Source organism: Dendropsophus ebraccatus, unplaced genomic scaffold, assembly GCF_027789765.1.
Source record: "Dendropsophus ebraccatus isolate aDenEbr1 unplaced genomic scaffold, aDenEbr1.pat pat_scaffold_458_ctg1, whole genome shotgun sequence".
NCBI lineage: Eukaryota > Metazoa > Chordata > Amphibia > Anura > Hylidae > Dendropsophus > Dendropsophus ebraccatus.
In genome coordinates, this window is record NW_027210064.1 from 41,812 (window position 1) to 68,593 (window position 26,782).

Genomic DNA, 26,782 nt, shown 5'->3' on the forward strand with positions numbered 1-26,782 from the left:
TAATAACTTCGGGATGCTTTTACCTATCCGGCTGATTCTGAGATTGTTTTCTCGTGACATATTGTTCTTTACATTTCTGGAAAATTGGAGTCGATACTCATAACGAATCTTTATGAAAAAACCTCAAATAACGTGAAAAATGCATTTTTCCAACTTTTAAACTTTTTTCCTTATACAGAAAGTGGTTATACCACATAAATTATATACTAAATAGCATTAGCAACATGTCTACTTTATGTTGGCGGCATTTATTAAACGATCTCTCATTTTTTTTAGACAATAGAAAGCTTAAAACATTAGCAGAAAATATCCAAATTTTCAGTAAAATTTCAAAATCAGATATTTTTAGGGACCTGTTCAGGTTTAAAGTGTATTTGAGGGGCCTGTATGTTAGAAGCCCCACAAAGCACCCCATTTCAGAAACTGCACCCCCCACACTCTGCAAAAGCATATCCAGAAAGTTTTTTAACCCTTTAGGGGAATCACAGAAATAAAAGCGAAGTGTGTAAGAAATTAGAAAATTTTAATTTTCTGTGCAGAGATTTTATTGTAATCCAATATTTTTCATAATTATAAACCTATTACCAGAGAAATGCACCCCAATATTGATTGCTCCGTTTCTGCAGTTTATAGAAATACCCCATATGTGGCCCTATTGCGCTATTTGACGCAACCACAAGCCTCAGATATAAAGGAGTGCCTAGTGAATTTCAACGCCTCTGTTATATTTGGTCATTTTTGACCGTACCACTTCAGGTTGGCAGAGGCTCTGGGGTGCCAAAACCTAAAAAACACCCCTTAAGGGAAACCATTTAGAAAACTACACCCCTCAAGGAATGTAACAAGGGGTGCGGTGAGCATCTGGACCCCACAGGTTTTCCGAACAATATGGCGTGAAAAAAGAAAAATTTATTTTTTACACTAAAACGTTCTAGCCTTAAATTTTTCATTTTCTTAAAGGGATAAGAGGAAAAAAAAGACACAAAATGTGTAGCGCAGTTTCTCCCGAGTACGGAAATACCCCACATGTGGCGATAAAGCGCCAAGGGGGCGCAGGACGAGCCTCCAAAGGGAATGAGCGCCAATTGGCTTTTGGAAGCTGAATTTCACTGGAAAGGATTTCAAGGGCCATGTCGCATTTACAGAGCCCTCGTGCTGCCAAGACACTGGAAACCCCCCACAAGTGACCCCATTCTGGAAACTACACCCCTCAAGGAATCTAACAAGGGGTTCAGTGAGCATATGGACCCCACTGGTGATGGGCACAAATGTGGAAAAATGTGACGTGAAAGGGAATATTTTCATTTTTTCACTTTCATGGCACAAATGTGCCCGTCAACAAGGAGTCAATATCCTCACTGCACCCCTTGTTAGATTCCTTGAGGGGTGTAGTTTCCAGAATGGGGTCACTTGTGGGGGGTTTCCAGTGTTTTGGCAGCATGAGGGCTCTGTAAATGCGACATGGCGTTCATCATCTATTCTAGCCAAATCCAACCTCCAAAATCCAAATGGCGCTCCTTCCCTTCGGAGGCTTGTCCTGCGCCCACATGGCGCTTTATGTCCACATGTGGGGTATTTACGGACTCAGGGGGAATTGCTCTACACATTTAGTTTTTTTACCCTCTTTTAACCCCTTGTGAAAATGATAAATTCAAGGCTAAATCAACATTATAGTGTAAAAAATTTAATATTTCATTTTCACGCCACATTGTTCCACATTTTTGTCCGTCACCAGTGGGGTCCATATGCTCACTACACCCCTTGTTACATTCCTTGAGGGGTGTAGTTTCCATAATGGGGTCACTTGTGGGGGGTTTCAACTGTCTTGGCAACACAGGGGCCTTTTGAATGCAACATGGCCCCTCGAAATCCATTCCATCCAAATCCAGCCTTCAAAAACCAAATGGCGCTCCTTCCCTTCGGAGGCTTACCCTGCACCCGCATGGCGCTTTATGTCCACATGTGGGGTATTTCCGTACTCAGGGGAAATTGCGCTACACATTTAGTGTTTTTTTTTTATCTTTTAGCCCCTTGTGAAAATGAAAAAATCATGACAAGATTAATGATTTAGAGTAAAAATTTTACAAACATTACACTAAATGTTGGTCTAGCCTTGATTTTTTTTCCATTTCCACAAGGGGTTAAAAAAGAAAAATGAACACAAAACGTGTAGGGTAGTTTCCCCTGAGTACGAAAATACCCCACATGTGGGCATAATGTGCCATATGGGCACAGGGCAAGCCACCAAAGGGACAGAGCGCCATTTAGAGGCTGGAATGGAGGATGGAGGCCATGTCGCTATTACAAAGCTCCTGTGATGCCAGGACAGTAGAAACCCCCGACAAGTGACCCCATTCTGGAAACTACACCCCATAAGGAATCTAACAAGGGGTGCAGTGAGCATTTGGACCCCACTGGTGACGGGCACTTAAAAATACCATTTTTTTTCATTTTCACGTCCCAAATGTGGCCGTCACCAGGGGGCCATATCCCCGCTGCCCCCCTTGTTAGATTCCTTATGGGGTGTAGTTTCCAGAATGGAGTCACTTGTGGGGGGTTTCTACTGTCCTGGCAGCACAGAGGCTTTGTAATTGCATCATGGCATCCTCTAATGGGAATGGCGGCCATACCTATTTAGCTGGGGAAAAGGGACCATTCTAATTTATTTGGCGGTATTAGGCCAATTATTGGTTTATAAGGTTGAAAATGACAGGTGTCCATCAAACTCAATCTGTGTTGATCCAGAGGACGGCAAAAAACCCTCGTGAGGCAGACGACAGTAGCCTCATCACAGGGGAAAAATTCCTTCCCGACTCCATAATGGCGATCAGAATAATCCCCGGATCAACGTGACCCCTGAAATAGGAATAAGGGAAAGAATTTAGACAATGTGGAACCCCAATGACGTGTGGTACGCCTTGAAGCGATCCAGTATGCAGAGGCCGGGGGGATCAGGACAGGTGTCCGCTCCATGGCTGCCAAATATTAGGGCTCTATTACTGCTTCTAATATTTTCGAATCGTGCCGCAAGCTACAGTAGCTCGGGCAGCGAGGGACCGGAAGAGGGGGTGCTGGTATAAAAGTTATCCCCGTACAGGTGGTAACCTTTATCCAGCAGTGGGAAGATCAGTTCCCGGACGATCTTCCCATTTGTTCCGAGGATGGGGGGGGAGGGGGCATCTGGGGCTGGATTCGGGTGTCCCTTCCTACATACACTCTAAGGGTACGTGCACACTGCGGAATCGCGACAGATAACCCTTCGTGCATTCCACAGCTGGCACCCACCGGCGGAGTGATGCAGGCGCACGTCTCCATCCGTGTCATAGACTCCATTTTATGAATGGGCGGATTCCGCTCTCCGTCCAACGTGTTCATTCTTTGGATGGACGATGGAATGCGCCCATGCATAGATTGGAGTCTATGACACGGGTGGAGACACGCGCCAGCATTAGTCCGCCGGCGGGTGCCAGCTGCGGAATGCACGAAGGGTTATCCTTCGCCATTCCGCAGTGTGCACGTACCCTAAATCTGTAAGTGCACCCTGAGGTACTCTCAGAGTTTGTAGAATTTCACGCCATACCGTGTTCTCTTATTGGGACGATACTGGCGGAAAAGACGTGTCTGGGGGGCAGCGTACGCTAGGCTACCCCCAGACACGTCACTGGATTATGAGGATGAATGGAGGAACGAAGGATCCCCCCATTCATCCTCACTGGCTGTTTCGGTGTCGGAGGCAATAATAACGTATCCCTCTGACGCCGAAAACACCCTGGGGGCCATTTTTATACGGGGATTGGTATATGGGGTATGTAAATGTGTAGTTGTGTAGTGTAAAACTTTATTCAATGTAGTGTGGTGTAATGTAGTGTTTTTTACGTGTTTTTTTTACAGTAAGTATAAAAAAAAAACCTACGCCAACAAAGGAGTTGCTGATAAATGCCGCACTTATGTGCCGCACTTATCAGCAGACCGTGGCAGTAGAATATAGAAAAAAAAACACCCTACGCCAAAAAGGAGGAGTTGCTGATTAGCAGCGCACTTTCGTGCGATGCTGATCAACATTTAGCGGCGATAGGGTGCGGAAAATAGAAAAAAAAAATTTGGAAGAAAAAAACTTTTTCTACATTCTGAACATCCCTGTAGCTGCTGATAAGTGTATTACACATATCAGCCGCTAGAGGGCAGCAGAGCGCAAAATCCGGAAAAAGACGAGGCTGGAGCCGAAAAAAGCCGATGGGGACCGCCGGAAATAGCCGAAGACCCGACGGAATGACTGAGGACGCCGCGAACCCGGAAGACGCCGATCAGGACCCCGGGACAGGTGAGTAATGTACAAATACCTGCTCTGGACCCCTCAGCTACCTAGCTGGGGGGTCAAGCACAGGTATTTACTATTTTTGTGGACTCTGATCGCTGTGCCACCGGCCCGATCGCCGTGAACGGCCGGCCGGCCGTTCACGGCGATCGGGCCGGTGGCACCGTGACCACCATTACTTTTTACAGTAATGGCGGTCGGTGCCGACCTCGGACAGCACCGACCGCCATTTTTTCCAGGTCATCGGGTCACCGATGACCTGGAAAGGTTCCGATCGCCGCTATTGGCTGATCTGAATTGATCAGCCAATAGCGGCGATCGTAAGCACGTGGGGTGTTAACCACCCCCCGTGCCGAGAAGCTAAGATGGCCTGCTATGATTTATAGCAGGCCATCTTCCCCGATCGCTGTGTGCGAACACACAGCGATCGGGGAAACATCGGGCGTAAATTTACGCCCTGATGCGTTAAGTACCAGGGCGCGAGGGCGTAAATTTACGCCCGATGTCGTTAAGGGGTTAAGAGGTTAGATGTATTGGCAAATGTTGCATTGTCCACAACCATATGTTGCAGTGTGTTTATGTCCTCTCCCTGTGGGTTTTGTTGGGCTCCTAAAGTGGCTTCTAGTGAGAATATCCTTCAGGTTTGGTGCTCTTTTGGCTGTAATAAATGGCCTTGGGGGGATATGTGGAGCTATTCTTGTATCTGCCGATAGGATGTGCCAATTGTTCAGAATTTTTGACATTTCCCTTCATTGGTTGTTGTATGGAGTAATAAAACGTAATTCCTCCTTTGTTACACGTTGTCGAGGTGTTAAAATGGTTGCACGATCCACATTTTTGGCCTTTTCATATGCTTTAGAGATGATCCTATGAGGATATTTACGGGCTTTGAATCTTTTTGTAAGCTCCCAGGCATGTTTCTTAAATTCTGTCGTCTCTGAACAGTTTCTCCTAATTCTTTGAAATTGGCCCACTGGAATTCCATTACGGGTATGAATTGGATGGAAGCTGTCATATGATAGGAGACTATTCATCGCCGTCGGTTTCCTGTAAAGAGTTATTTTGATGTGATTGCCTTGTAACGGTACCATCAGATCCAAAAATTCCACCGAATCCATGGAAACATGTGATGTTAAATGGATGTTGAAGGGGTTTTGATTTAATTCCTCAATGAACTGACGACACTCCCCCCTCCGTACCTGTCCACAAAAAAACAATGTCGTCAATGAAGCGATACCAAAAGTAAACCTTGTTTTGAAATGAGGCCATGGGGTACACGTGCTGCTCCTCCCACCAACCTAAAAAAAAGGTTGGCGTAAGAAGGAGCACACCGTGCCCCCATGGCAGTACCTGAAATTTGTTTGTAATATTTACCGTTAAACGTAAAGTAGTTGTACTGTAACACAAAATCCAAAAGTTCAATAATGAAAGAGTCGTGAATTCGATCCGTATTTTGTCGTTTGTCCAAATGGTACATTATTGCATGAGAGCCATCACTATGTCTTATGTTAGTATATAATGCTTCCACATCACACGTAACCAAGATGGCATCATTGGGTATGGATGCATCTGAAAGCAATTCAATTAGGTGCATTGAATCTCTTAGATATGAGGATAGCTCAGTCACCATAGGTTGTAAATAAAAATCGATGTATGAGCAAGTCTTTTCTGTTAATCCTCCTATTCCAGCCACTATAGGGCGGCCCGGAGGATTCTGTTGGTTTTTATGGATCTTTGGAACCATATAAAATGTCGTTACAATAGGAGTAGATACAGACAGGTATTGTTGCTCACGTACAGTGATGATAGAGTGTTCCCTCGCTGTGTCTAGAAGACTATCAAATTTATTCTTAAAAATGTATGTAGGATCTGATAAAAGTAGTTGGTAGTAAGCTGTATCACTAAGTTGTCTATTAGCTTCTTGTATATATAGATCCACTGGCCATAGCACCACATTCCCCCCCTTATCTGCTTCCTTTATTAAAAAATCTTGTTGTTTGCTCAAGTTATTAAGTGCCTCTCTTTCCCCTCTAGTGAGGTTCTGTGATGTAATTCTATTGATGGGGAGTTTTTTAATGGCACTGCAAACAACATTAAAGAAACAATAAACTTGTCCATTCCTGTCCATTCCTGTCCATTCCTGTGCCCTTGCAGCACAGCCTTCCCAATATCTTCATTCTGCCAGCTTCCAGCACTTTCTGCTGCTAAAATGTCCGGCTGATGGTTTGCTTTGGGGCGGGACACTGCTGCAGTTACTGAATGGCTAAGCGGCAAGCCTTCAGCCAGTCTGTGACGTTGCAGCAGGAGGAGTTGGGCCATGATGTACACGGAAACCAGACAAAAATTACTTCCACCAGCTGCGCAGAAGAGGTGAGAGCAGCGCTATGAGGGCACTGGGATAGGTAAGTTTACATTGTTAATCATGTTTCTGCACCCCCTCCTTTAACCCCTTAACGACATCGGGCGTAAACTTACGCCCTTGCGCCCTGGTACTTGGCGCATCAGGGCGTAAATTTACGCCCGATGTTTCCCCGATCGCTGCGTGTTCGCACACAGCGATCGGGGAAGATGGCCTGCTATAAATCATAGCAGGCCATCTTAGCTTCACGGCACGGGGGGTGGTTAACACCCCCCGTGCTTACGATCGCCGCTATAGGCTGATCAATTCAGATCAGCCAATAGCGGCAATCGGAACCTTTCCGGGTCATCGGTGACCCGATGACCCGGAAAAAAATGGCGGTCGGTGCTGTCCGAGGTCGGCACCAACCGCCATTACTGTAAAAAGTAATGGTGGTCACGGTGCCACCGGCCCGATCGCCGTGAACGGCCGGCCGCTACCGGCCGGCCGTTCACTGCGATCGGGCCGGTGGCACGGCGATCAGAGTCCCCCAAAATAGTAAATACCTGCTCTGGACCCCCCAGCTAGGTAGCCGAGGGGTCCAGAGCAGGTATTTGTACATTACTCACCTGTCCCGGGCTCCTGATCGGCGTCTTCCGGGTTCGCGGCGTCCTCGTGTTCGTTCGGGTCTTCGGCTTCCTCCGTGACGTCATGTTCAGCTTCTCTCGGCTATTTTCGGCTCCAGCGTCGGCTTTTTCCGTATTTTGCGCTCTGCTGCTCTCTAGCGGCTGATATGTGTAATACACTTATCAGCAGCTACAGGGACGTTCAGAATGTAAAAAAGTGTTTTGTTTTTTTTCCAAAATTTTTTTTTTCTATTTTCCGCACCCTATCGCCGCTGAGTGTTGATCAGCATCGCACGAAAGTGCGCTGCTAATCAGCAACTCCTCCTTTTTGGCGTAGGGTGTTTTTTTTTTCTATATTCTACTGCCACGGTCTGATGATAAGTGCCGCACATAAGTGCGGCATTTATCAGCAACTCCTTTGTTGGCGTAGGTTTTTTTTTTTATACTTACTGTAATAAAAAAACACGTAAAAAACACTACATTACACCACACTACATTGAATAAAGTTTGACACTACACCACTACATACCCCATATACCAATCCCCGTATAAAGATGACCCCCAGGGTGTTTTCGGCGTCAGAGGAATACGTTATTGCCTCCGACACCGAAACAGCCAGTGCCATCGTCCTCATCATCCAGTGACGTATCTGGGGGTAGCGCAGCGTACGCTGCCCCCCAGACACGTCTTTTCTGCCAGTACCGTCCCAATAAGAGATGACAGATTTTCAGATGAAGAGATTTCCAGTGTGACACCTGTCCTGATCCCCCCGGCCTCTGCATACTGGATCGCTCCAAGGCGCACCGCACGTCATCGGAGTTCTACATTATCTAATTATTGTCCCTTATTCCTTATTTCAGGGGTCACGTTGATCCAGGGATTATTCTGATCGCCATTATGGAGTCGGGAAGGAATTTTTCCCCTGTGATGAGGCTACTGTCGTCTGCCTCACAAGGGTTTTTTGCCTTCCTCTGGATCAACACAGGTTGAATTTGATGGACACCTGTCATTTCCAACCTTATAAACTAATAATTGGCCTAATACCCCCAAATAAATTAGAATTGTCCCTTTTTCCCAGCTAAGTAGGTATGGCCGCCATTCCCATTAGAGGATGCCATGATGCAATTACAAAGCCTCTGTGCGGCCAGGACAGTAGAAACCCCCCACAAGTGACCCCATTCTGGAAACTACACCCGATAAGGAATCTAACAAGGGGGGCAGCGGGGATATGGCCCCCTGGTGACGGCCACATTTGGGACGTGAAAATGAAAAAAAATGGTATTTTTTATTTTCTCGGCACATGTTCTACGTAAGTGCCCGTCACCAGTGGGGTCCATATGCTCACTGCACCCCTTGTTAGATTCCTTATGGGGTGTAGTTTCCAGAATGGGGTCACTTGTCAGGGGTTTCTACTGACCTGGCAGCACAGGAGCTTTGTAATTGCGACATGGCCTCCATCCTCCATTCCAGCCTCTAAATGGCGCTCTGTCCCTTTGGTGGCTTGCCCTGTGCCCATATGGCACATTATGCCCACATGTGGGGTATTTTCGTACTCAGGGGAAACTACCCTACACGTTTTGTGTTCATTTTCTTTTTAACCCCTTGTGGAAATGGAAAAAATCAAGGCTAGACCAACAACATTTAGTGTAATTTTTGTAAAATTTTTACTCTAAATCATTAATCTTGTCATGATTTTTTCATTTTCACAAGGGGCTAAAAGATAAAAAAAAACACTAAATGTGTAGAGCAATTTCCCCTGAGTACGGAAATACCCCACATGTGGACATAAAGCGCCGTGCGGGCGCAGGGTAAGCCTCCGAAGGGAAGGAGCGCCATTTGGTTTTTGAAGGCTGGATTTGGATGGAATGGATTTCGAGGGGCCATGTTGCATTCAAAAGGCCAAGACAGTTGAAACCCCCCACAAGTGACCCCAATATGGAAACTACACCCCTCAAGGAATGTAACAAGGGGTGTAGTGAGCATATGGACCCCACTGGTGACGGGCACAAATGTGGAACAATGTGGCGTGAAAATGAAATATTACATTTTTTACACTATAGTGTTGGTTTAGCCTTGAATTTATCATTTTCACAAGGGGTTAAAAGAGGGGAAGAAAAACAAAATGTGTAGAGCAATTTCCCCCGTGTCCGAAAATACCCCACATGTGGACATAAAGCGCCATGTGGGCGCAGGGCAAGCCTCCGAAGGGAAGGAGCGCCATTTGGATTTTGGAGGTTGGATTTGGCTAGAATGGATGATGAACGCCATGTCGCATTTACAGAGCCCTTGTGCTGCCAAAACACTGGAAACCCCCCACAAGTGACCCCATTCTGGAAACTGCACCCCTCAGGGAATCTAACAAGGGGTGCAGTGAGGATATGGACCCCTTGATGACGGGCAAATTTGTGCCATGAAAGTGAAAAAATGAAATTTTTTACTTTTACGTCACATTGTTCCACATTTGTGCCCATCACCAGTGGGGTCCATATGCTCACTGCACCCCTTGTTAGATTCCTTGAGGGGTGTAGTTTCCAGAATGGGGTCACTTGTGGGGGGTTTCCAGTGTCTTGGCAGCACAAGGCTCTGTAAATGTGATATGGCCCTTGAAATCCATTCCAGTGAAATCCAGCTTCCAAAAGCCAATTGGCACTCCTTCCCTTTGGAGGCTCGTCCTGCGCCCGCTTGGCACTTTATGTCCACATGTGGGGTATTTCCGTACTCGGGAGAAACTGCGCTACACATTTTGTGTCTTTTTTTTCCTCTTAATTGAAGGCTAGAACAACGTTTTAGTGTAAACAATAAATTTTTCTTTTTTCACGCCATATTGTTCGGAAAATCTGTGAAGCACCTGTGGGGTCCAGATGCTCACCGCACCCCTTGTTACATTCCTTGAGGGGTGTAGTTTTCTAAATGGTGTTCCTTTAGGGGTGTTTTTTAGGTTTTGGCACCCCAGAGCCTCTGCCAACCTGAAGTGGTACAGTCAGAAATGACCAAATATAACGGAGGCATTGAAATTCACTAGGTGCTCCCTTATATCTGAGGCTTGTGGTTGCGTCAAATAGCGCAATAGGGCCACATATGGGGTATTTCTATAAACTGCAGAAACGGGGCAATCAATATTGGGGTGCATTTCTCTGGTAATAGGTTTATAATTATGAAAAATATTGGATTACAATAAAATCTCTGCACAGAAAATTAAAATTTTCAAATTTCTTACACACTTAGCTTTTATTTCTGTGACTCCCCTAAAGGGTTAAAACACTTTCTGGATATGCTTTTGCAGAGTGGGGGGGTGCAGTTTCTGAAATGGGGTGCTTTGTGGGGCTTTCTAACATACAGGCCCCTCAAATACACTTTAAACCTGAACAGGTCCCTAAAAATATCTGATTTTGAAATTTTACTGAAAATTTGGAAATTTGCTGCTAATGTTTTAAGCTTCCTATTGTCTAAAAAAAAATGAAAGATCGTTTAATAAATGCCGCCAACATAAAGTAGACATGTTGCTAATGCTATTTAATATATAATTTATGTGGTATATCCACTTTCTGTATACGCAAAAAAGTTTCAAAGTTGGAAAAATGCAGTTTTTCACATTTTTTCACATTATTTGTTTTTTTTTCATAAAGATTCGTTATGAGTATCGACTCCAATTTACCAGAAATGTAAAGTACAATATGTCACGAGAAAACAATCTCAGAATCAGCCAGATAGGTAAAAGCATCCCGAAGTTATTAATGAATAAAGTGACACAGGTCATATTCATAAAATTTGTCTCTGTCATTAAGGCCATTTCAGGCTCTGTCCTTAAGGGGTTAAAGCAGTACTGTAATTTTAAAAAACCTTTCAAATGACATGTAAACTTGTCAAAAGTTTTGAATGGTCTGTGTTCTCAATGCTAAGGCTCCTACCAATCTCTGTACATAGCCAGAAGAAGTGCGCAGCAACGTGCTTCACTCTGTGCTGAACATTGTATGTTAAATATATTGAAAAACTCATAGTCATTATCAGATAATTACATTACCCAAACCCAGGTCATGTGACCTTTCACAAGAGTAATTTCCAAACTTTCGGTGACGTTGTCATGTATCCCCGCTTGTTTGCCATTGCCTGGAATGTTTTGTTAATCTTGCGCTGTTCTTACAGCAGGCAGGACTAGAAGGGTTGGGGACGGGTGGGGACTGGAGCAAACTCAAATGCCTTAGCGTGTGCTGTGTCCCTGCTCTGGTGATAAGCAGAGACAGCAGATGGCATCACTGTCAGGAAACTGTCAGGGTTAGAGGATAGGCTGGGGGACGGATGGAGCTATCCGGGAGGAGGAGACACTGTGGGTATAGGAAAGACTGGCTGTGACATGACACTTGGAGTGAAAATACTAACAGGAAGTGATGCAACCCAGACATAAGGGTTGAAGCATGGTGGAATTAAAGGGGTACTTCAATGGAAAAAAAAATCTTTCAAATCAACTGGTGTCAAAAAGTGACAGAGATTTGTAATTTTACTTATATTAAAAAAAAAAAAAATTCTGTCTTGCAGTACTTATTGGCTGCTGTATGTCCTGCATGAAGTGGTGTACTCTTTCCAGTCTGACACAGTGCTCTCTGCTGCCACCTCATTCCATGTTGCAGTAGCAAATCCCTATAGAAAACCCTCTCCTGCTCTCCAGGTTGGAAAGAACAAACCACTTCCTGCAGGCCATACAGCAGCTGATAAGTACTTACTAATCTCTGGCACTTCCTGGCACCAGTTGATTTAAAAAAAAAAAAAAAAAAAAATCTTTTGCTGGAGTACTCTTAAGCTATATACATCAGGGAAACTGAGGTAATACTGTACATACAGAGGATTCTTTCTGAACTTTGGGGGGTTAAAAAAATACCTTTAAATGATCAAAATCTAATGAGTGTTCTTTCATACTACTTCATTCATTTCTTATTTTCTTATCCTAATATTGTGCTTTATTACAGAACTCCGACAGAGTTGTTAGTGCAGAGCACATCCAAGGTAATGACTATTTTACAGTTTATTTGTCCCATAAGACTTTTTAGAATGCACACATCTGCAAAACCCCGTCTGTGCATGGACGTTGTCCTGCGTAGTGGACCTTGGAGCTCCCAGCATCATGATTAATTATGATGTCGGGAGCTTCGATACTGTTTTAAAGTTTGCGCTAGTGTCTATCACATCCCATTGTACCCAAGGCTATAGCCTACATATAAGTATACGTGTTAGACTGGCTCTTCACTTGCTATAATTGTCTCTGTTTCTAGATAGAATGCCATTTGAAATTCTTATTAAACTTGATGATCCAGAATACAAATTTCATTCTATCCAGAAGAGTCATTTTTAGTTAGCAAAGACCCTGTATAATAAACTGATAAGTAACAGCACATACATGAGTGTAGATATATAGAAGGTCACTATGTGAGAAGCTGTTTGACCACAATAAAGCAAAAGCTGATTTACTGCAACAGCAGAGATCGTGTAGCCTGGAGACACTGACGCAGAGCAATCGCTCTATTCGGCCTATTAATTTTTTTAAATGGCGCAGTCAAAACTGTGGTATTCGAACACAGTAAATGCTAATTTATTTGTTTCATTATATGTAAAAAAAAAAAACACACGCACACAAATTGGGTATAGTTGTAATAGTACTGACCACAAAAATCAAGACAACAACTGCGACCACACCATGAACAACATAAAAAATTCCCCCTAAGATGGTAAAAATAAAAATTATGGTTTATGGAGGGCAAGCAAAAACCCCAAATTGGCATTTGTCCTTAACCCTTGGCCTAGACCTATTCTGTACGGACCCAGCATGGCTGCCGGTGGCTGAATGGCCCATGCTGTATCTGTACACCATTTAGTGGTACAGTGCTATGAAAGAGCTGAGCTTGCTTCATAGCAGATGAGGATCATCGCTGCAGTCCATCACTAACCCGTCTATGTTGTGAAAATGAAAAAATAAAAAAAAAATAAAACATGTAAAAATAATTAAAGGAGAAGTCCGGCAAAATTTTTTATTAAAGTATTGTATTACTTCTTAAAAGTTATACAAATCCCCTATATACACTTATTACAGGAAATGCACACAGTGCCCTGTGTGCCTCAGTGCTATACCTCTTAGAAGGTGAGGAGGAAAAAAAACTAAAACACAAAAATGAAAATTTGCCTGGCTGTATAGGCTATTTTTAGCCTGGATCTGAAGGGGTTAAGGAATTTATATTTGCCCGTGCTTTTGGTCATGTTATTTTTTTTCTGTTAATCTCTCTTAGAAACTGAGAACTTTGAGGAAACTAATTTGACAGAGTCTGAGGTAAATATTACTATATATTATATTGGGTGATTCTTATTAAAGTTCAACTCTGCATAGAGTACTAAGAATGCTATGGATTATACCCACTAGAACATGTTTTGGTGGCTACAAATAAAAAAAATCAATAAACTTCATGAACTTATATTAGTTTATACTATTTAGATTGTTTGCAGTAAAAAAAACAAAACAAAAAAAAGGAATGAGCTATTTATTAGGTCACCAATCTTTCTGCAAAGTCAACCCTTAAACCTTTCACTGCCAAGCGTTTATGGGAATTTTGTACCTCCAGTAGCCATAACAGTACAAATAACACTGAAATTACAATATCAAAAAGAAAAAATTTGCACTAACCCCCCCCCCATACACACATTTTATATACCGTATTTTCCGACCCCTGACTTTTAATAAGATTTTTAGGGGTTTGTCTTATACGCCGGTAAATGTTAACCCCTGCCTGACCCCAGCAGGGTTTGCTAGCTGTAACCCTGCTGCGGTCAGGCAGGGGTTAACCGAACTTGAAGGGAAAAAAACGACAACTCACCTGTGACCCTTTCCCGGTAGGCATGTGTCTCCTGTCATGTTTCCGGTGCAGGCAGTGTTATGCAAAGACACTGCCTGCGCCAGGAACATGATGGGAGACGCGCAACTGCCGCTAACCGGTCACTGGTGAGTTGGATTGTTTTTCCATAGTGGTCGCTGCATATGGTTGGGATGCGGCCATTTTTGAGCTCCCCCACCGTATGCGGCGACCAAAAAGTCTAATGATTGGTAAATACCTATACCGGGATACATTTTGTACAGGAATGACAGAGCAGAGAGAACTGGAGGCGGGGTAGCCATTTATGTTAGGGATAGTCTAAAATAGACAGTCATCCAAAATACATATAAAGAGCTGGAGACTCTCTGGGTTTGCATGCAGTCCAAAGAGGGATCTGTTTTTAGAATCGGTGTTATCTATAGGCCTCCGGGGACAAAGTGAGAACTATGATAGCATGCTGATGGATGAAATTACTAAAATGTCATTAAATTAAAGGGGGACAGTGTAGTTATGGGTGACTTCAACATGCTAGATGTGGATTGGAATATCCCTTCTGCACTTACATGTAAAAGCAAGAATATAATAGGGACCCTTACAGGGGCATCTCTAAAACAGCTATTGAAGTCACCAACCAGAGGAGAGAACATTCTAGATTTTTACTCGGGTTTCTGAAGTTAGAGTAGAAGAAAATGTAGGTTCCAGTGACCACCAGTGTCTATGGTTTGACGTACAAACTGACTGCATCCAATCCCATACTACAACAAGAGTACTGGATTTTAGGAAGAAAATGGGGGAGTATTTAGATAAAGAATTAAGAGGGTGGTATAAAACATCGGGAGCGAGCACTCAGTGGGCAGAATTAAAAAATGCCACATTAACCCCTTAAGGTCAAAGCCAATTTTCGTTTTTTGCGCTTTTGCTTTTTCCATTTTATGTTTAAAAGTCCATAGCGCTTGCATTTTTTCACCTAGAGACTTATATGAGCGCTTATTTTTTGCGAAACCAATTGCACTTTGTAATGACAGGCATTATTTTTCCATAAAATATGCTGCGAATCCGGAAAAAAATAATTTGCGCTGTCAAATTGAAAAAAAACCCGAATTTGTTTTGATTTCGGGGGGTTTTGCTTTCACGCCGTTCGCCCTATGGAAAAATGACTTGTTATGCATGTTCCTCAAGTCGTTACGATTACAATGATATGTAACATGTATAACTTTTATATTATCTGATGGCCTGTAAAAAATTCAAACCATTGTTAACAAATATATGTTTCTTAAAATCGCTCCATTCCCAGGCTTATAGCGCTTTTATCCTTTGGTCTATGGGGCTGTGTCAGGTGTCATTTTTTGCGCCATGATGCGTTCTTTCTATTGGTACCTTGATTGCGCAAATACGACTTTTTGATCGCTTTTTATTACATTTTTTTCTGGATTTGATGCGACCAAAAATGTGCAATTTTGCACTTTGGAATTTTTTTGGCGCTGACGCAGTTTACCGTGCGAGATCAGGAATGTGATTAATTAATAGTTTGGGCGATTACGTGCGCGGCGATACCAAATATGTTTATTTATTTGTTTATTTATTATTTATATTTATAAAATGGGAACAGGGGGGTGATTTGGACTTTTATTAGGGGAGGGGATTTTTTATTAATTAAAACACATTTTTACTTTTTTTTTTACATAAACTAGAAGCCCCCCTGGGGGACTTGTATATAGACAGCACTGATCTCTCATAGAGATCAATGCTGTGTACATACACAGCAAAGATCATTGTAATCGGTGATAGATTGCTGTGGCCTGCTGCAGGCCATAGCAATCTATTGCCGAGCCGGGGTCAGCGTCATTCCGACGCTGAGACCCGGGTCGGCCAGAAGAACGGATCTCCTCCCCGCGATCGCATCGCGCGGGGGGGGGGGGGGGGGGGGGGGGGAGATCCGTGCCACTAGACACCAGGGTCGTGCAGTACAAAGCACTTCAATGCAGCTGTCAGGTTTGACAGCTGCATTGAAGTGCTTAATTAGCCGGCGCTGCAACGGGACCCGCGCCGGCTAATAGAGGAACTGCCCGGCTGCAGATACAGCTGGGATCGGTGCCGTTCAGAACGGGGTCCCGGTGGGACCCCGCTCTGAACACCCCCCGCGGCACCATGACGTACCAGGTACGTCATGGGACGCTAAGGTTAAAGGCAACTAGACTACATGTGCGAGAAGTTAGTAAAAGGAAGAAGAATCCATTATGGTTTACTAGAGAGGTTAAGGCCATTGTAAAGTGAATAAAGGCAGCGTATAGGAAGTATAAGAAGACTGGAAATGAAGCTGACAGAGAGGCGTATAAAAGTAAACAGAAGGAGGCAAAGCAGATTATAAATGCTGCTAAAGCCTCAAAAGAAGAAGAAATGGCAAAATCTGTTACTGCAGGGAATAAAACCTTCACATATATAAGTGACAGGAAGAAGAAGAATGGTTGCAGCATTACTAAAATAAGTAATGGGGAGAATAGGTTTATTGATGGAGATAAGGCGGTCCCTGACTATTTAAATAGTTACTTCTGCTCAGTGTTTTCAGAAGGCGGCCTTCACAATTACAGGATAATTGGACACAGCATTGCCTCCAGTTATATGGGTTCAGCTCCAGTATTTTCAGAGGCTGAAGTTGCAGAGGAAGTTGCCCTTTTAAAGCTGAATAAGACGATGGGTCCAGATGGCGTCCATCCCAGGGTTCTTAAAGAACTCGGATCTGTGATTGTTGCCCCCCTGACAGATCTGTATAACCAATCCCTACTAACAGGAGATGTCCCCGATGATTGGAGAACGGCCAATGTTATACCAATCCATAAGAAGGGGAGTAGAGAAGAGCCCAGTAACTACAGGCCAGTGAGTTTAACATCTGTAATAGTAAAAATGTTGGAAACTCTTCTAAAAAGAAGATAATGGATCACCTAAGAATCAACAATTTGATGGATCCAAACCAGCATGGCTTTACTGAGGGCCGATCATGTCAGACTAATGTCATTGATTTCTTTGATTATGGCACAAAAGTGCTGGATGAAGGTGGTGCTGAGGATATCGCCTATCTGGACTTCAGCAAAGCTTTTGATACAGTTCCTTATAAAGAGCTGATAGAGAAGTTGGAGAAAATTGGACTTAATCCCTGGATAGTTAAGTGGATTTGTGGTTGGCTGAAGGATAACTATCAGAGGGTTGTTGTTAATGGTGTATATTCCGAGCAGAGACTGGTTACAAGTGGTGTGCCACAAGGGTCTGTTCTGGGTCCTATTCTTTTTAATATGTTTGTAAGTGACATAGGAGAAGGTTTGGTAGGTAAAGTTTGTCTGTTTGCTGACGACACAAAAGTGTGCAACAGGGTTGATATTCCTGGAGGTGTCAGTAATGTGGAAAATGATTTAGCTTTGCTAGATAAGTGGTCCAAACAGTAGAAATTGAAGTTCAACGTTTCCAAATGTAAAATAATGCATTTAGGAGGGAGGAATCCTGTGTTGGGAGAAGACTTCAGAAGAGAAGGATTTAGGGGTAGTGATTTTTGACAGCCTTATAATGAGTCACCAGTGCAACCAGGCGGTGGGGAAAGCAAATCTCATGCTGGGGTGTATAGCTAGAGGTATAACCAGTAGCAAGAGGGAGATTGTGATCCCCCTGTATAGAGCTCTGGTGAGGCCACATCTGGAATACTGTGTCCAGTTATGGAGACCTCATCTAAAAAAGGACATTGATAAAATAGAACGGGTCCAAAGATGGGCTACAAAAATGGTGGAGGGTGTGAGGCATAAACCATATCAGGAAAGACTTAAGGATTTGAATCTGTATAGTCTGGAGGAAAGAAGGGAAAGGGGGGACATGATTAAACCTTTATGTATGTTAACCCCTTGCCCCATATGGACGTACCGGCACGTCCAAATCTGCAGCCCGTTCCTGCAGATGGACGTGCCGGTACGTCCTCGAGATGACAGGGGCGCAGGAGCTGCACTCCTGTCATCCCCGGCGGGTCCCGGCTGTCAATGATAGCCGGGCCCCCGCCGCAACTGCCGAGATCCGTGCCGTGCCTGGATCCCGGCTAGTATCAGCGGTCACTAATGGGCCGGCGCTGCACTGCCTTTCATCTCTCCCCACCGTGAATCCACGGTGGGGGGAGATGAAATAAATCAATCAGACCCCAGATCAGCCCCCCTAGTAGGCTGGTCACTAACCCGCTCCCTCCCCCGGCGGCCATCGGATCCAAAATGGCCGCCGCCATCGATGTGAACAGACTTATGTCTGTTCACAGCAATGGAAAATAAATAAATAATCAAAGCCCCATGCTCTCCGCCACCGGAGGTAGCGGAGAGCATCGGGCAGTGATCGGGGACCACCCCTGTGGGGTCCCGGAACAGGCGATCGGCGATATATACTATATACCGCTTATCGCTTGTGCCATGTGCCGCCGGCACTTTTTATCCCGTCACCATAAATGATTGGTGACGGGATAAAAAGTGTAAGTCTCCGTCCCCCAAGTCGCCCCCCACCCCCCCAGTCACCCTCCGTCCTCCAGTCCAGACATAACCACCCCACGTTGACTGTAACCACCCCACGTTGCCTATAACCACCCCAGGTTGCCGTAATCACCGCAGGTTGCCCATGACTACCCCATGTTGACCATATCCACCCCAGATTATCCGTAACCACCCCTGGTTGTCCGTATATACTCCAGATTACCCGTAACCACCCCAGGTTGTCGGTATCCACCCCAGATTACCCGTAACCACCCCAGGTTGCCCGTAACCAACTCCAGATTACCCGGAACCACCCCAGACTCTCCGTACCCACCCCACATTACTTGTAATCTCATTTTTTATTGTATTTTAGTAACTGCGCTTTTGTAATAACTGTTACTAGCTGCGGTTTTGCTCCAGCAAATTGGCGCTCCTTCCCTTCTGAGCCCTGCTGTGTGCCCATACAGTGGTTTATGCCCAAATATGGGGTACCGTTGTACTCAGGAGAACCTGTGTTACAGATTTTGGGGTACATTTTTTTTTCTCCTGTTCCTTGTGAAATTTAGAAATTTCAAACTAAACCAACATGTTATTGGAAAAATTTAAGTTTTTCATTTTTACTGGCCAATTTTGAATACTTTCCTCTAATACCTGTGGTGTCAAAATGCTCACCACACCCCAAAATGTATTATTTGAGGGGTGCACTTTCCAAAATGGGGTGACTTTTGGGGGGGTTCTATTCTGCTGACACTACAGAGGCGCTGCAAACGCACCTGGTGCTCAGAAAGTTCTTCAGATAAATCATGCACTGAAAATGCTAATTGGCGCCCCCTCCTTCTGAGCCCGGCTGTGTGCCCATACAGTGGTTTATACCCACATATGGGGTACCGTTCTACTCAGGAGAACCTGCGTTACAGATTTTGGGATGAATTTTCTCTCCTGTTCCTCGTGAAATTGAGAAACTTCAAACTAAAGGAACATACCTGTATTATTGAAGAAATTCGAGTTTTCCATTTTTACTGGCCAATTTTGAATACTTTCCTCTAACATCTGTGGGGCCAAAATGCTCACCACACCCCAAGATGTATTCTTTGAGGGGTGCACTTTCCAAAATGGGGTGACTTATGGCGAGAGTTTACTCCGCTGGCACTACAGGGGCACTGCAAACGCACCTGGCGCTCAGAAACCTCTACAGCAAAATCTGCATTGAAAAAGCTAATTGGCGCTCCTTTCCTTTTGAGCCCCCCTGTGTGCCCATGCAGTGGTTTATGCCCACATTTGGGGTACCGTTCTACTCAGGAGAACCTGCGTTACAGATTGTGGGGTGAATTTTCTCTCCTGTTTCTCGTTAAATTGAGAAATTTCAAACTAAAGGAATATATTATTGGAAAAATTCGAGTTTTTCAATTTTAATGTCTACTTTTAAATACTTTCCTCTAATACCTGTGGGGTCAAAATGCTCACTACACCCCAAAATTCTTTGAGGGGTGTACTTTCCAAAATGGGGTGACTTATTGTGGTTTCTCTCTCTGCTGACACTACAGGGGCTCTGCAAACGCACCTGGCGCTCAGAAACTTTATCAGCAAAATCTGCATTGAAAAAGCTAATTGGCGCTCCTTCCCTTCTGACCCCCCCTTTGTGCCCAAACAGTGGTTTACACCCACATATGGGGTACCGTTGTACTCAAGAGAACCTGTGTTACAAACTTTGGGGTGCTTTTTCTCTCATGTTCCTTTTGAAAATGAGAAACTTTAATCTAATCTGAATTATTGGAAAATTTTAATTTTCCATTTTTTTACAGCCTAATGGTGAATACTTTCCTCCAGCCCCTGTAGGGTTAAAATTCTCATTATACCCCTAGATTAATTCTTTAAGGTGTCTAGTTTCCAAAATGGGGTCACTTATGGGGGTTTCCAGTATACAAGCCTCCTAAATCAACTTAAAAAAGAACTGGTCCCTAAAAAAAATCAGTTTTGGAAACTTTCACGGAAATGTGATAATTTGCTGATAAATTTCTAAGCCCCGTAACACCCTAAAAAAGTAAAATGTTTATGAAATTATGCCAGAAGAGGACATATTGATAATAAGTAACTTAGTAACTAATTTATGTGATACGACTTTCTTTTTTTAGAAGCAGAGAATATGAAAGTTCATAAAATGCTAATTTTTTTTATTTTTCATGTTATTTTGATGTTTTTCACAAAAAACACACAAAGTAGCGACCACATTTTGCCACTAATATAAAGTGCCATATGTGACGAAAAAACAATCTCAGAATCGCTAGCATACGTTAAAGCAACATTGAGCTATAAGCGCATAAAGTGAGACAGGTCAGATTTTGAAAAATGAGCCTGGTCATTAAGGCCCAAATAGGCTTAGTCTTGAAGGGGTTAAAGGACTAAATAAGGTCCAAGAGGGGAGTGTTTTTAGTAAACAAAACTGAGCTCAAGAACAAGAGGACACAGTGAGAGGTTAGTTGGGGGAAAGATCAGAAGCAATGTGAGAAAATATTATTTTACTGAAAGAGTAGTAGATACCGGGATCAAACTTCCAGCAGAGGTGGTTGGTAAATCTACAATAACATAATTTAAACACGCCTGGGATAAACATACATCTATCCGAAGATAATAAGAAAGAAAATACTAAAAGGGCAGACTAGATGGACCCAGTGGTCTTTTTCTGCTGACAATCTTCTTTGTTTCTATGACCATACCTGGCATATAAGACGACCTCTGACTTCTGAGAAGATTTTTCGGGGTTAAAAAGTCGTCTTATACATATAAAATATGGTATTTTCTGAAAGTAGACACCTTTTACTTTGAGGCTGGGTTCACACTACGTATATTTCAGTCAGTATTGTGGTCCTCATATTGCAACCAAAACCAGGAGTGGATTAAAAACACAGAAAGGCTCTGTTGAAATTGAGTGGCTGGCCGCCATATGACAGTAAATAACGGCCATTATTTCAATACAGCAGCCGTTGTTTTAAAATACCAGCAAATATTTGCCATTAAATGGCGGCCATCCACTCAATTTCAACATTGTGTGAACAGATCCTTTCTGTGTATTCAATCCACTCCTGGTTTTGGTTGCAATATGAGGACCACAATACTGACTGAAATATACGTAGTGTGAACCCAGCTTAGGCTGCGTTCACACTACGTATATTTCAGTCAGTATATTTCAGTCAGTATTGCAACCAAAACCAGGAGTGGATTAAAAACACAGGATCTGTTCACACAATGTTGAAATTGAGTGGATGGCTGCCATATAACAGTAAATAACTGCCATTATTTCAATATAACAGCCGTTGTTCTAAAATAACAGCAAATATTTGCCATTAAATGGCGGCCATCCACTCAATTTCAACATTTTGTGAACAGATCCTTTCTATGTTTTTAATCCACTCCTGGTTTTGGTTGCAATACTGACTGAAATATACTGACTGAAATATACATATACTGACTGAAATATACGTAGTGTGAACGCAGCCTTAAAGTGGAAGTCCCACAATTTTTTTAAATGACAGGCAGGCAAAGGGGTGTGGGAAAATAATAAGAACATATGCTTAACCCGTCCCTGCGCCTCCGTTTTGTTGATGTTGAGTCTTTGACAGCCGTTCAATTTTCAGCGGGCATCTGGGTATGTCACGTACCTGGATCGTGCTGCTGAAACGTCAAAGCCCCTCTGATGGATTGCCCGTTCAGCCAGTCGGTGACTGCAGCGGAGTCCCGTCCTAGTCACTGATTGGCTGAGCAGGCAGTAGTTCAGAAGCATACATGACATTTCAGCAGAAGGATCCTACAGGAGACTGTGGGAAATCAGTAAGCAGCGCTGCAGGGACATGGGGATAGGTAGGTATACCTTCTTTATTAGGTTTCGGCACCGCTGTGTCAGAAGGTATACTATGGGAAAGAAGTTTAAATGGGCCTCTGCTCCCCAGACATAAGCAACATAAGTTTGTGTCCAGCCCTTGCTTCTGACAGTGGTTATGCACAAAAACATTGTTAAAAGGGAACTATATAATCAGGTTAGAAGTATCTAACCTGCTAATATCTCCTTATAGCACACGTCATCGAGAGAGTGCTCACAAAAACGCTGAAACAATGCCATACAATGGTTAGCTGTCAGTCACAAATGTGTTAAAAACACCAGAAACCGACTAAGCCATCAGAATCTACATTTGAAACAAGGAGGCATTCCAGCTTGCAGCAGATCAGGAGCTTGGGAAGGCCTTTTTTTTCCCCCTTACTTTTTGCACAGAAGAATAAAAATAAATGTTTTTGAGTTATGGAAGCACAGATAGAGCAAAGAGATACCATATATATATATATATATATATATATATATATATATATATATATATATATAATGGCTAACTAACATTGTCAGCAGCTTGGAACATAAATTGCAGCTGAAATATTAACTTTACGGCTGCATTCACACGTACCGCATTTGCAGCAAAATCCGCTGAGATATGTGGTACAGTTACGCCCTATGGCTCTATATTTTCGCAGTGGGTTGAAAATGTAGCCACATTCTCCTTAACCAATCTGCCGGGGCTTTATATAAGATAATACGTTAAATGCCTGCGTTCCTGACGTCCCGTTATGGTGGGACAGCACACTTATTGGCTGAGCGGGACGTCAGTGACCTAGGAGCCTGATTAACAGATGGGAGTGCAGCCAGATAATGTATTATCTTGTTTAAAGCAGGGTTTCTCAACCTGTGGTACCCTGGGGTACGCGCCGCAGGTTGAGTGGGTACGTCGGAGGTGGGGGGAAAATAATCTCTTTGGGTGTCAGGACATCACTGAGCAATGTCCCGGCACCAATCACCGCGGCAGCTCTCTCCTTCCTTCCCCCAGCAGCTGCTCAAGAGCGTTCTGTGGGGGAAAGGGCATGGTGAGGCTGTTAGGGGAAGGATGGAGTCACAGGACTCAAAGCAGCAGCAGCAGCCTCCGGTGGACACTCTTCCCACGCGTGACTTGGCAGGCCGAGGAGGAGATGTGACTGCTGGGTGATGTCCCAGCAGGCGGCCGCCAGACCAGCGGGGACTCAAAGAAAGTCAGTGGCGAGGGGGTCGTGGTGCGTGGGCTACCTTGCCAGGGGCTCCTACAGCAGTGGATTGTGGACTTGGAAATGGGATGCCCCCCCCCCCCATGTCCAACAGCTGCCGTTGCCGCTTCTCCCCAGTCGAGGGATCGGGAGAACAGGTGGCGGCAGCCAGTGGATGTGGGGGCCCCATCTTCCAGTCCACAATCCACTGCTGCAGGAGCCCCGGGCAGGGTAGTCCTGCGCACTACGACCCCGTCGCTGATGTGGTTCCCTGACCGGGAGCTGGCAAGACCCCTCTCAGACCCCTGGCACACTCCCTCCCCGAGCACGTTTCTCCCCCATGCCAAATCCACCCCCTGTCACCTCCTCTCTACCCCCTCCACCTCCTCTCTGCCTCCTCCACATCCTTTCAACCCCCTCCACCTACTCTCCCCCCTTTAATCTTCTCCTCTCCCCCCCAACTCCTCTCTCTTCCTCCCCCCCCCCCACGTTCCCTCTCTCCTCCTCTCCCTCATCACCTCTTTAACTCCTCCTCTCTCCCCCCTTCCCCTCTCTTCACCCTCACCCCGTTGTCCTCTTCTCACCCCATCACCTCCTATTTCCCTCCTCTCCCCCTTACCCCCTTTACCTCCTCTCTCCCCATTACCTACTCTTTCCCTCCTCCCTCCCCCCTCTCTGCCCCCTCACCTCTGTTACCTCTTCCCCATCACCTCCTCTATCCCTCTCACCCCCTCTCTCCTCCTCCTACCCCCTTCACCTCCCCTCTCCTCTACCTCCTCTCTCTTCCTTCCCCCTCACCCTTCTCTTGTCCTCTCCCCCATCACCCCCTCCTCTCTCCCCTCACCCACCTTTACCTCCTCTCCCCCTCACCCTCTCTTGTCTCCTCCCCATCACCTCCTCTTTCCCTCCTCTCTCTCCAACCCCTTTTTCCTCTCTTCTCTTCATCTCCCCCTTACCCCTTTTACCTCCTCCCTCTTCCTCTCCTCCTCACCCCCTTCACCGCCTCTCTCTTCCTCTCCCCCTTACCCCCTCTCTCCCCCATCACCTCTTCCTTTCTTGCCCCCCCCCCCCCATGGCTTTGCTATGGGGCTCAGGGGGCAGTATTATGATGGCACAGCAGGGCAGGGGGCATTTACTATGGGGACATAGCAGGTGAGGGCATAGCAGGGGGCATTATTACTATATGGAGGCAAAGTAGGGGTATAACTATATGGGGGTACAGCAGGAGGCATTATTACTATATGGGGGCACAGCATGGGGCATTATTATTATATGGGAGTACAGCAGGAGGCATTATTACTATATGGCTAAGTAGGAGACATTATTACTATATGGGGGCACAGCAGGAGGTATTATTACTATAAGGGGGCACAGAAGGAGACAGTACTATATGGAGGCACAACAGGGGATATTAATACAATATGGGGGCACAACTGGAGGCATTATTACTATATGGAGGCACAGCAGGAGGCATTATTACTATATGGAGGGCACTGCAGGAGGCATTAATACTATATGGAGGCCCAGCAGGAGACATTATTACTATATGGAGGCACAGCAGGAGACATTATGCTATATGGAGTCACAGCGAGTCACAGCAGGGGCAGTATTACTATATGGAGGGCACACCGGGGGGCATTATTACTATACGGGGGATCCTACATACAGGGGCAACTCACGCCTAGTCACTTAACTGCAGATGATACCAAACAGCAGAATTACTACTGTATTCCTATAAGTAGTTAAAGGAAATGTCAGGAGCCTAAGATGTTTGTCTGGCAGTTTTTCTGGGAAGAGATAAATTGTAGCCGCAAGAAATCATCATGGTGGTCTGGGCTTGACTACATGAGGACATATTTGGCTGCAATGAGGAGATATCTAGCTACATGGGGAAGGTATCTGTCTACATTGGGGGAGGTATCTGGCTGCATAGAAGGAGGCATCTTGACAACATGGGGAGATATCTGACTACTTGGGGAGACTTATCTGGCTACATGGGAGGGACATGATCCAACTCCATGAGGCAGATCTGGCTGAAATGGGCATATCCAGCTTCAGGGAACAAATCCGTCTGGAAGAGACATATCCACCTACAGGGGACATACCTGGCACCTAAAAACATATCTAAATGCAGGGAGCATACCTAGCTACAGACAGCATACCTGGCTGCAAGGGGCATATCTGGCTCCATGGGACATACCTGGATGGTAGAGGCATATCTAGCTGAAAGGGGTATATGTGGCTGGAAAGGATGTATTTGGCTGAAGGGGACATATCTGGCTTCAGGGGCATACCTAGCTGAAAGGGACATATCATGCTTTACCTGCCCGTGCTCCCGCCTGCTTCTCTGGATCACGGCTCTCTGACGGCCTGCTCGTTGCGCTTTCCTGCTGCAGCCACTGATTGGATGAGCAGGCTGTCAATGAACCACAAGGCTGAGAAGCAGGTAGGAGTGCAGACAGGTAAGCATGATCTGTGCAAGGCCCGGCAGCTAACTAGTTAAAGGAGATGTCTAGCAAAAAATTTTTATTAATGTATTGTATTAGCCCCCAAAAAGTTATGGGAAATGCTTATAAAGTGCTTTTTTCCCTGCACTTACTACTGCATCAAGGCTTCGCTTCCTGGATAACATGGTGATGTCACTTCCTGGATAAAATGGTGATGTTACAACCCGACTCCCAGAGCTGTGCGGGCTGTGGCTGCTGGAGAGGATGATGTCAGGGGGACACGGGGCACAGCCCGCACAGCTCTGGAGGTCGGGACCTCACCATGTTATCCAGGAAGTGACATCACCATGTTATCTAGGAAGTGAAGCCTTGCTGCAGTAGTAAGTGCAGGGAAAAAAGTAAGTGCACTTTATAAGCATTTCCCCTAATAAGTGTATGTTGGTGATTTGCATAACTTTTGGGGGGGGCAATACAATACTTCAATAAAAATTTTCTCTGGACTTCTCCTTTAACCCCTAGGCGACCCTGGGCGTACCTGTACGTCCCAAGGTCGCCTAGGTAACTTCAAAGTGGGGCCGCGCGCTGGCTCCGCTCTGAACCGCCGCGGTCCCGGGTGCAGCATGTATCGCCGTGCCAGCTAATAAAGTTTTCAGATGCAGC

At 44.8% G+C, this 26,782-nt stretch overlaps 1 protein-coding gene across 4 annotated transcripts in view; it reads left to right on the top strand.

The window, feature by feature from the left end:
- Nucleotides 1–26,782, top strand: part of LOC138776594 (uncharacterized) — a 55,315-nt gene that overhangs the window by 17,865 nt on the left and 10,668 nt on the right. For 3 of the 4 annotated variants that reach the window (XM_069956158.1, XM_069956157.1, XM_069956159.1), the window contains exons 4-5: nt 12,241–12,277; nt 13,552–13,592. The exons of the other annotated variant lie outside the window; for it this stretch is intronic. In XM_069956158.1, coding sequence (XP_069812259.1) covers nt 12,241–12,277; nt 13,552–13,592 — 78 coding nt within the window. The remainder of the gene's footprint in view (nt 1–12,240; nt 12,278–13,551; nt 13,593–26,782) is intronic. 4 annotated transcript variants of the gene reach the window in all.